Source organism: Phyllostomus discolor, chromosome 4, assembly GCF_004126475.2.
Source record: "Phyllostomus discolor isolate MPI-MPIP mPhyDis1 chromosome 4, mPhyDis1.pri.v3, whole genome shotgun sequence".
Lineage (NCBI taxonomy): Eukaryota > Metazoa > Chordata > Mammalia > Chiroptera > Phyllostomidae > Phyllostomus > Phyllostomus discolor.
Genome location: NC_040906.2, coordinates 49,241,221 through 49,253,298, shown reverse-complemented (window position 1 = coordinate 49,253,298; position 12,078 = coordinate 49,241,221). Strand labels below are relative to the sequence as shown.

At 36.0% G+C, this 12,078-nt stretch overlaps 1 protein-coding gene across 1 annotated transcript in view; it reads right to left on the bottom strand.

The window, feature by feature from the left end:
- The window catches only part of CIR1 (corepressor interacting with RBPJ, CIR1), a 45,384-nt gene that overhangs the window by 19,690 nt on the left and 13,616 nt on the right, over positions 1–12,078 (bottom strand). Inside the window, exon 7 of the mRNA XM_028509925.2 lies at positions 11,306–11,423. Within this exon, the coding sequence (XP_028365726.1) occupies positions 11,306–11,423 (118 nt within the window). The remainder of the gene's footprint in view (positions 1–11,305; positions 11,424–12,078) is intronic.

Below are 12,078 nucleotides of genomic sequence, written 5' to 3'. Positions count from 1 at the left end.
GCCTAACCTATATGGGGAGAAAAAGCTGAGGAGCACTTGTGAAGGTTACAGCCCAGGGGCACAGGCTCAGTAAAAGAATGAGACCTGTGCACAGGATTATAGAATGCTTTGCTTCCCCCCATATCTTACCACCACAGCAACAGGGCTCCTGTATAATATCAAGGGATTATAATTGAAAAAGGCTCAGACTCTATTAAAGAAGGAGTCTCGAGGGAGACAAAAACAAGAACACTTGAGGAAATTTTAGCCTCTGACATCTAGCTACAATAAAGAGTAAACCCAATCTAACACATAGCCAGATAAACATACAACCTCACACTAAAGGCATATTTACCTCAGTTCTGTCTACCTGATACATGATGTCTGGCTTTCAACAAAATTTTGCAAGCACACTGAAAGGCAAAACCACAGTCTGGAGAGACAAAGCAAGCATCAGAATCAGACAGCATGACGGAGATTCTGGAATTATCATTATTGGGAATTTAAAATAACTAAGATTGCTATGCTAACAGCTTTACTGGAAAAGTGGACAATATGAAAGAACAGAAGGATAATGTGAACAGAAGGATAATGTAAGCAGAGAGATGGGAACTCTAAGAAAGAATCTAAAGAAAATGCTAGAAATATGAAACACTAATGGAAATGAAGAATGCCTCTGATGAGCTCATTAGCAGCCTAGACACAGCTAAAGAAAGAATAAGTAAGCTTTAAGATATGTCAATATAACATTCCCAAATGAAAAACAAAGGGAAAGAAATGGAAAAAAATTAAAAAAAAGGAAATCAGAATATCCAACAACTATTGGACAATATAAAAGGTATAACATATGTACAATAGGAATACCAGAAGAAGAGAAAACAACAGAAGAAATATTTGAAATAATAATGCCTGAGATTTCTCAAGACTAATGACAGACACCAACCACAGATCCAGGAAGCTCAGAAAACATCAAGCAGAAAAATACAAAACACACACATACCCCTGGAGATATCATATTTGAACAGCAGAAAATCAAAGATGAGGACAAAATCCTTGAAAGATATTGAGGGTAGGAAAGTGGGGAAATCCATTACCTAGAGAGGAACAAGGATAAGAATTAAATCGGACTTCTCTTAAACCATGCAAACAAGAGGAGAGTGGAGTGAAATATTTAAACTATTTAAAGAAAAAATCACCAACATAGAATTTTGTATCCAGTGAAATTATCCTTCAAAAGTGAAGGAGAAATAAAGACTTTATCAAACAAAAACTGAGGAATCTGTCACTAGTAAATCTATCTTATAAGGAATACTGACTGAAGTTCTTCAGGGAAAAATGATGATCAAAAACTCAGATCATCCTGGCTGGTATGGCTCAGTTGGAATGTTGTCCCACGAACTGAAAGGTCTAGGGTTCAATTCCTGGTCAGGGCATATGCCTGGGCTGCGGGTTCAGTCCCCAGCTGGAGCATGTGTAAGAGGCAGCCAACTGATATTTCTCTCTCCCATTGATGTTTCTCTCCCTCCCTTTCCTTCTCTCTACAATAAGCATGTCCTCGAGTGAGGATTAAAAAACAAAACAAAAACAAAACTGAGATTTACATAAAGAAAGAGCATTTGAGAAGGAATAAATGAAAGTAAAATAAAATAGTTTATTTTTCTTACTCTTAACTCATCTAACAGATAACATCTTGTTCCAAATGACAATAGTAACAACATATTGGACGATTGTTGCTTATGGTAAATGAAATGCATGACAGCAAAGGGACAGGAGGGAGGAACTGGTTTATATAAAAGGAACTGGGTTTACTCTGCTTTAAGATACTGACATAGTGTTATTTGAAAGTGGACTTAGATTCACTGTGAATTTCTACTGCAATTTCTAGGGTAACCACTAAATTAAATATAGGTATAACTAATATGCTAAGAGAAAAAAGAAAATGGAATCATATAAAATGCTCAATTAAAATCAGAGAAAGCAGAAGAGCGGAAGACCAAAAGTAAAGAATGAAGGCAACAAATAAAAAACAATTATAAATATGGTAGATCTTAATCCAATTATATCAGTAACAGATTAAAAAAACAAGATCCAGCTGCATGTTGTATATAAGAAACGCACTTTAAATATGAAGGCAAATAAAGTAAAAGTAAAGGATGGAGAAACAGATACCAAGCTAACAGTAATTAAACAAAGCTGGAGTATCTATTAATTTCAGACAAGGCAGATTTCAGATCAAGGAAATTTTATCAAGGATTTAAAGAGAACCAACTACATAAAGAAAAGAGATTCATTCTCCAAGAAGACACAACAATCTCATATGTCTAAGTACCTAACAAAATATGTGAAGCAAAAACTGATAGAAATGTTTCTAGAAATACACAAATACACTATTATGGCTGAGAGACTTCAATGCTCCTCTAACAGAAATGGACAGATCCAGCAGGCAGAAAATCAACAGGATATAGTTAAACTGAACAGCACCATCCATCAACTGGATCTACCCGACATTTATAAGGTATTTCATCCAACAACAGTATAATACACTTTCTTCTCAAGCTCATATTCACCAAGAGAGACCAAATTCTGGGCCATATAATGCACTTTAACAAATGTAAAAGAAGAAAAACCATGCAAAGAATGGTCTCAGACCATAATGTAATAAAACTCTAGAAATCAATAACAGAAAGACAGCCAGAACAATCCTGAAATATTTGGAGATGAAACCACACTTCTAAATAACGTGGATTGAAGAAGTCTCAAGAGAAATTTAAAAATATTTAAACTAAGTGAAAATGAATATACGACTGCTGTGTAATAAAAAATTTGGCAGGCCTGTGTCCCCAGTTTCTGGGAATGAGCCTCTAAATCCTCAAAATTACCTGAGTGACAGGAGTATCTCTGTTATTCACGGTGGAATCTAATAGTTTATATTAACAAGGTGACTCGTGGTGAGCCCTTAGATAGGTTATATTAAGGAGATGACTCAGGATGGGACTGGCCATACCAGAAAGACCAACCATGTGATTCTAGAGGGCTCGGCCTTTGAGCCACATGATTATCAGTCTGACCTCCAGGAAAGGCACAGGGACTAGAGGTTGAGTTCAACCACATGGCCAATGATTCCATCACTCATGCCTATATAATGAAACCCTAATAAAAACTCTGGACAGCTTGAATGAGCTTCCCTGGTTAACAATAAATACTCTGTGCACACTGTTGCATATCAATATCCAGATTCCATGGGGGAGAAAGAGGATGCTGGAAAGTATGCATTTTGGGTGTGAGTTGGAGGGGGGGGGGCAATGTAATTTCACTGTGTTAAAGTGTAAAATTTAAAGGCAAAGAAAGAGATATTAAAACAACTTTCTTTACTACATACTGTATGATTCCTTTCATATACAATGTCCCAATAGGGGCATTTTATAGGGAGACTAGGGAGTGTGAAGTTTCCTACTGGAGTAATGAAAATGTTCTAAAACTATGGTGATGAATGTACAACTCTGTGAATATACAAACTAAAAGTCATGCAATTCAAAGCCACTGAATTGTACACTTTAAATAGGTAAACTGTATGGTGTATAAATTATAACTCAATAAAGCTGTTTTAAAAACACTTTCTCAAAAAAAAATGATCTAACAGCCTTAACAGACACCTCATCAAGAACATATACAGATGGCAAATAAGCACATGAAAAGATGAGCTGTCAATGGCATACTACTCGGCTGTAAAAAAGAAGAAACTTTTACCCTTTTCAACAGCACAGATGGAACTGGAGAACATTATGCTAAGTGAAATAAGCGAGTCAGACAAAGACAATTACCACATGATTTCACTCATGTGGAATCTAATGAACAAACTGAAGAAACAAGCAAAATAGAGACAGATTTGCCTTGATCGGTTTGGCTCAGTGGGTTGGGTGTCATTCTGCAAGGTGAAGGATTACTGGTTCAACTCCCGGTCAGGGTACATGCCTGGGTTGTGGGCCTTGTCCTAGGCTGGGGCACACGGAAGAGGCAATGGATTGATGTTTCTCTCACATTTTGAGTTCCTGTCCCTCTGTTTCTCCTTCCCTTCCTCTCTCTAAAAAAAAATAGAGAGCAGGCTGACAGCTGAGGGGGTGCAGGTTAGGGGGAATGGAGGGATTGAGCAAAAAAGAAAAAAAGAGAAAAAAGAGAAAGAACTCATGGACACTGACAATAGTGTGGTGACTGTAGTGGGAAAGGGGTGGGTGGGGGTGGAAGAGGATATGGGGGGATAAATGGTAATGAAAAAATAAATTTTAAAAAGATGCACTTTGTCATGTCATCGGGGAAATGCAAAATGGGATACCACTATAGATCTATTAGCATAGCCAATATTCATAACATTGACAATGCAAAATGGAAACTCTCATTCATTGCTAGTGGGCATGCAAAATGGTATAGCCATTTTAGAAGACAGTTTGCAATTTCTTATAAAACTAAACATACACTTACCACAGAATCCAGCAATCAATCACACTCATTGGTATTGACCCAAAGGAGCTGAAAATTTATGACCACATGAAAACTTGCATATAGCAGTTTTATTCATAATTGCCAAAACCTGAAAGTACCGTAACTAAGATGCTCTTCAGTAGGTGAATGGATCAATAAACTGTGATACATCCAGACAATGAAATTCAGCATTGAGAAGAAATGAGTTATGAAGCCATGAAAAACATGGAGGAAACTTAAATGCATATAGCTAAGTGAAAGAAGCCAATCAGAAAAGGTCACATACTGTATGATTCCAACTATATGATCTTCAGGAAAAGACAAAACTATGGAGACAGGAAAAAAATCAATTGTTGGAGGGGAGAGAAGGATAAACAGGCAGGGCACAGAGGATTTTTAGGGCAGTGAAGCCACTCTGTATGGTACTATAATGGTGGATACATGTCACCATACATTGGTCCAAACCCATAGAATGCACAACACAAAGAGTGAGCCCTTAGGTAGCCTGTGCACTTTGGTTGACAATAATGTGTCAATGTAGTTTGATCAGCTGTAACAAAGGTACCACTCTTGTAGGGGATGTTGATAATGAGGGAGGCTATGCATTTGTGAGGGTGGAGGATATATAGGAAATCTCTGTACTTTCCTCTCAATATTACTGTGAACCTAAAACTGCTATAAAAAAAAAGTACTAAGAAGAAACACAAAGAAGATTAAAACAAAAAGATTAAGTAGAGGCATACAAGCATATGTAATATGAAATTTATGAAGAAAGCAGAAATACAAACAACCCCCACCCAAAGACACCCACTCGCTTTGTTGAAAACCCCATTGCAAATTTTAAAATGTTTAACTTTGATATATATTAAAAACATGAATGACAATGTTAATAGTCTATGATAAGAATAAGGGCCATAGATAAAAGCCAGGTGGGTGGGTCATTTAATTGTTATAATATAAAAATATTTCATAAAAATTCAGTCACCACTGAAGCTTGCAAGTTTTGCATATAATTTGGATGTATCTAGAATGGATGAAAACCTACAAAGTTAAGATGATCTTATCAATAGAAGAGATTCTAAACCAGCTTAGCCAAAAGAAGCATTTTGATTGCCTAATTTTACTTTGTAAAGGAGAAGTAAATCTTATAGCTGGTCTCTGTAAACCTCACAGCTGGAACATTCTAACAGCACCTCGTAGTTTCCAGTGATCAAAGTAAGTTACTTTATACACTAAACTAAGAATTTCATAATAGAAATAATGCAACACCAGGGGGTACGGTTATCAGGAAATAATTACACTCCTGGGAGATTACAGGCAGAAGGCTGTATACCCCAGGGGTGTGATTATCCCATGATAACCACGTCCACTGAAACGGCCTTATTGCAAAAATAATCTCTTTTCACTGGTGAGACATTATTCAATAGGTGATTTTTTTTAAATGAAAAGATTTTTTTTAGCTTGAATCAGCAAGTGGATTAGAAAATTGAGAGTTTGTTTTTCACTGCAAACTCAGAATACAACATCATCATTATTTGCTTTCCTATTTGATACAGTAGAGTTTTGATTTTGTCGTTGAAGGGTTTCTCTTAGAGTTAGTTAAGTGGCCCTATTATAATTAGGTCAAACTTGAAAGGTATTAATTGAGCAATACAATTTAAAATAACTTATACATATCTATGTATAACTTTTAATTCTTTTAAAATAATATTCACTTAAAAATTATAAATGTATAGCTGATGTTAATATTTTGTGAAATCATCTTCCAGGCATTTTTCTAAAAGTATGTCTATATTTTTACCTAAAGATAAAAAAAGAAACTCCAATGGATAACTACTTTGTTTTAAAATCTGTTTTTATTTGACCAAATGTTAAAAACAACATTCATACCATTAAGCAGTCTTCATATCATTTTTAATGGCTGTATAGTACTATTCCTTTGTTAACATCACGTAATTATTTATCTAATATCCTTTTATTAGGTATTTAGATTCTCTCTTTCTTTTACTATTAGACACATACTTTGCATAAAATCTTTGGACATATCCATGATTATTCTTTTAGGATAAATTCATGACTGTAATATTAATAAAACATAATTTAAACAAATAAAAGAACAAATAAATAAAAGTACTATTTCCCATATCTTCAATTGTTCCTACATACAGCTGAAGCTGATGGCTTTCAGCTGTGACAGTACATCAGCAATATATGGTATATCATCTAACGTGCTATCAGCGATGGTGGAAGTTACTGACTTGTTTTTATCATAATTTTATCATAGAGTTCAGTGCTTTGAGATATTCTCAGATATTTACCAGTATTTGTTCTCACATTTACACCTCACGGAGTGGTTAAGCAGTTTGTTTCAAGTTATGTGGCTACTAAGCAGCAGAGCTGGGGTTCCACATCAGGCATTTACTACCTCCATTGCGCCACAGTCTGTGCTCTTAGGCACTAAGTACACTGCTTCTCTGAATTTATGGTTCCCTCTGGGCAAAGGCTGTTCTTTCTGCCTGAGATGCCACATGCTCTTCTCTCAGATCTTGCATAGCTCCATTTTCCCTGTCATTTAGAGATCTCAGTTTAACATCACTTACTCCGAGAAGGCCTTCCTGACCACTTAAATCAAAAGTTACTCCCCATTGCCCTGACTTGTATGGCTCAGTTCGTTGGGCGTCACCCCTTAAAGCAAAAGGTCACCAGTTAGAATCCTGGTCAGGGCACATGCCTGGGCTGAAGGTTGAGTCCCTGATCAGGACATGGGGACAAGACAACTGTTTCTCTCCCTCTGTTTCTCCCTCCCTCCCTTTCCCTCTTTCTAAAAATAAATAAATAATTTTTTAAAAAAAGTTACTCCCCATTTAGTTGTTATCACAGTATCCAATTTAATTTTATCATAGAACTTTATTAATACCTACTGCTTTCTTATTTATCAATTTATTTTGTGTGCCCTGACTGGTATGGCTAAGTCGGTTGGGCACTGTCCCACAAAGTGGAAGGTTACCAGTTCGATTCCTGGTAGGGCACACACCTGGGTTGTGGGCTTGGTCTCTGGTTGGGGTGTGTATGAGAGTCAATGAATAGATGCTTCTCTCTCACATCGATTTTCTTCTTTTTTTAAAAAATTATTTTATTGTTCAATTACAGTTGTATGAATCCCCCCCACTGACATCGATGTTTCTTTCCCTCTCTTTCTCCTTCCCTTCCCCTCTAAAAATAAATAAATAAAATCTTTAAAAAAAATCTTTCCTAGGATTTTAGAAAAAAATTTGTTTTGTCATTTCCAGTATAATGAAAGGAAGGACCTTTTCTGTCTTGACATTGTATTCCTAGAGCCTAGAAAAATACCTGGCACAGAGTAAGTGCTCCATAAATAATTGTTGAACAAGTGAGTTTATTTTACCTTTACTGATGAACACTTAGGGTTGTTTCTAATATTTCATCACTATAAACCTTTGAGCATCTGCTTTATCACTTTATTATAAATTCCTGGAAGTTGAATTTGTAGGTAAAAATATGCATGCTTTTAAGGCTTTTGATACATATCATCAAATGACTCTTCAGAAAAGCTGCTTCAATTTATCAACATCAGTTTAAAATGTTAATTTTACCACACTTGTTCTAACGCTGGACATATAGTTGTTTTAAATTTTTACCAAATTTGAGGGGCAAAAAGATAATATATTACTTTAGTTTTCATTTATTTGGTTATTAATGTTGTTGAAAATATTGTCATAGCTTTTATGGCTATTTGAATTCCTCCTTTTGTAAACCACCAGTATTTATGTCCTTTGCTATTTTGCTTTTTTTTTTTTAAAGATTTTATTTATTTATTTTTAGAGAGGGAAGGGAGGGGGAGAGATAGAGAGAGAGAAACATCAATGTGTGGTTGCTGGGGGTTATGGCCTGCAACCCAGGCATGTATCCTGGCTGGGAATCGGACCTGGGACACTTTGGTTCCCAGCCCGCGCTCAATCCACTGAGCTACGCCAGCCAAGGCTACTATTTTGCTCTTTCATATTGACTTGAAAGAACATTTTATATAGTAGAGATATTAACTATAGTATTTCAATAAAGGTGATACTTTTCATCCTCTACCCCCTCCACCCCTCCACTGCTCAGTTTATTCAGAGAGAAAGAGTCACTAATTTGTAGACTTCTCAAGGGTGGTTACATGTGTTAAAACTTGATAGCAGCCAAAAACTTGAGCATTTTCCTACTCCATTCACTTTATTTTGAAAAAGTTCCTTCGACTGAAAAATACAGTAAAACCCCACCATAAGTGGGGTCCAAAAACTCTGATTGCACAAAATGAATGACTGAATTACTATAAGGTTAATAAGTATAAATGGAGAGCTCAAAAACAGCCAATCCAGTTTCATTATATCTGAATTCACTGTTTTCAGTACTAGGTTCAAAAATAGGTTAACTAAATAGCACAAGTTCTTTTAGCTGTTGTAGGAGACTTTCTAATATCGACTCAAGAGAAAGTAGATCTAATCAATTACTAAGTAAAGGGCTAAGTCTGGAGTCTATCTTACTCATTCTCTCAGAGTAGGATCAAAGATGAGGCCAAGCAACAAAGACAGTTACCACCACTGCCCAGCCCTAGCCAACACAGGAGTCATGCAATTGAAAAGGCACCACAAGGCTGGAGTGAAGGAAAAGATAAAGATACAACCCCTTCCAGAAAACAGAATATAACTTTCATATGTAATAACAGATCCCTGTGAGTAAAATTACTGGTCAGAAATATCTGAGCCAATGGGTTCTTCATATAAGACCTACTCCACCCCTATTTCTTTTGGGGCTTTATTTCTTTGAGGTCTCTCACCCTTCTTTCACCAGTTAGGTAGGGGCAGGGGAGCAAGGAGCATAGTATGTGGGCTTGAAGATACCTGCATTGCAGCAGCCATGGGATGTTCTTTTTGTCAGAGGTTGTCAGACCAAGGTCTGTATCAGTATTCTCTCACCTCTGAGCAAATAGTTTTCTCTTACTTAAAATGTGGCTTCTATTTTTTTAGAACAATAAGGATTTAAAAAACTCAATGTAATATTCTATTTGAGTACTTCCTCTACCCATTCTGACATCTGTAACACCATTAAAGAAATAGTGTCTAACTTGATAATGGATCAAATTTTTAAACTCCTAATAAGAGAACTGGCATCTTGAATCCTATAGCTTGCGTTTGGCTTGCTGGAAGGAAGCAGGATCTCTAGCTACAGAAGAGAAGCTAAAAGTCATATGCTGACTGGGGGTGAACCTTGGGCTCAGGGGTGGTGATGGATGACAGGGAGTATATAATGTGGTGCATCAGAGTCCTAGATGAACTGAGGATTGGGTTCATGCCCAGAGCATTTGCTTAAATAGAGCAGCTCTGCCTTTATATGTTCTATATACTGGGTTTCATGTTAGATATCTTTAAAAAAAATTAGACAGAAAAAAAGATTTTATAGCTGCTTAAAAAATGCTGAAAACCCCTAGAGTTATACTATCAAATCCCTATTTAAATTTTTTTATTTATTAATTTTAGAGAGAAAGCAAGGGAGAGACAGAGAAACGTTGCTTTACTGTTTCACCTACCCATGCATTCATTGGTTGTTTCTTGTATGTGCCCCGACCAGGGATCGAAACCACAACCTTGGCATATTGGGACAATGCTATAACCAACTGAGATGCCCAGCTAGGGCTCAAATCCTTATTTTACAATGAAGAGTTGAAGCTGATAAGAGTGAAATGAACTGTGTAATGTTTCAGGATTAAGCAGGTTATTTCTACTATACTTTATCATGAGTTACAGTTGGACTAGTGTGGCTGTCTCAATAATATACTAACAAGGCACTGATAAATTAACTTAAAACCTCTCAGTTTTAGTATCTTTTTAAAGATTTTTTATTTATTTATTTTATTTTAGAGAGGGAAGGGAAGGAGAGAGAGAGAGAGAGAAACATCAATGTGCGGTTCCTGGGGGTCATGGCCTGCAACCCAGGCATGTATCCTGACTGGGAATCGAACCTGCGACACTTTGGTTCACAGCCCGCACTCAATCCACTGAGTTTAATATCTTTTTATAAAAAGAACACAAATAATACAAACCAAATTAGACCAATTTTTCTTAGGTAGATAATAAAATGCAGGAAGGTAAATAATTTTCAAGTAAACACCAATTTTAACATAGTTAACATCTTTTTTAATTTATTTTTTAATATATATATATATTTTAAAGATTTTATTTGTTCCCTTTTAGAGGAAGGGGAAGGGAGAAAGACAGACAGAAACAGAAACATCAATGTGAAAGAGATACAGGGGTTTTACTTGCCTTCAACTGGGGACCTGGCCTGCAACCCAGGCATGTACCCTGACTGGGAATCGAACCAGTTACCTATTGGTTCACAGGCTGGCACTCAATCCACTGAGATGCACCACCCAGGGCTAGTTAACATCTTTTAAAACTCAATTTTGATTTTATCTCCGAACTGAAGAGAGGTGATTTCTGAGGCTTCTAGATCAACCTACTTTTACAATTGAGAAGGACATAAAAACAAGAAATAACCATTTCTTCCTGCTATATTTAGGTTAGTAGCCTGATAAACTTTGTTTAATATATCTTGCATAGGGGTCCTTGGCTACAAACATTAAATTTAATTCTGAAATATCACCTTTGAAATTCAAAACACATGATCAGAGTTTGACTATATTTTGGGAATGTGCCTTAGTCCAAAAATCCCAACCCAACCCAACTAAAACAATATCCAGAGAGATTAGAGAAAAATGTTATTTTATCTTTCCTTATTTGTCCTTGATATATATTCTAAAACAAACAAATAAATTGTGTCTAGTGCCTACCTGAGCCATCAGTAGGAACTGAACTTGCATTGATTCCAGAAAGACCAAACAAAGGACATTCTCGGTCTGTGTTGACATGACCCCATTTGTGACACTTAATGCACCTCACATTTCGAACCTGAGAAATAGTGAACGTGATTTTGGTTATTAAAATACTAAGTCTAACCAATGTTCAATTCTCCACTCTTTGACAGTATTTACTTTAAATTATTCTAATTTTTAAAAGATCTCCAGAGAGAGACTTCACAACTGTATTTTATAATACAAATATGAGAACCTTTTACTATAAATTTTGCCTAAAAGCTAAGTTCTATCTATTTCTTTGTGACTCTTATTTTATGGCAATAAAATAATGTCATCCAAAAAGAAATGGTAGAATTTCAAAAAAGAATTATCTTATGGCTTAATCTTAAATTCTCTAATTTAAAAAAGTTTCCTTTGAAATTTCAATTTCTTGAAGCAGGGGCTGGCAAACTTTTCATAAAGGGCTAAGTAGTAAATATTTTATGCTTCATGAGCCAGAGGTCTCTGTTGCAACTATTCAACTGCCACTGTGGCAGGACAGCAGCCACAAGACAATCAGTAAATGAGTGTGGCAGTGTTCCAAAAAATGTTGTATGTAACAAGGATATAGCCCTCTGATGACAGCTTATTCCAGTTCAAAACAAATAGTTTTGCATCTTCTCTGGACTTTGAGCTAATTCCTCAAATTCTTTGAAAACTGCAGAAACCATTTTCATTACAAACTTTTCTACAAAACTTTGATTTCTATC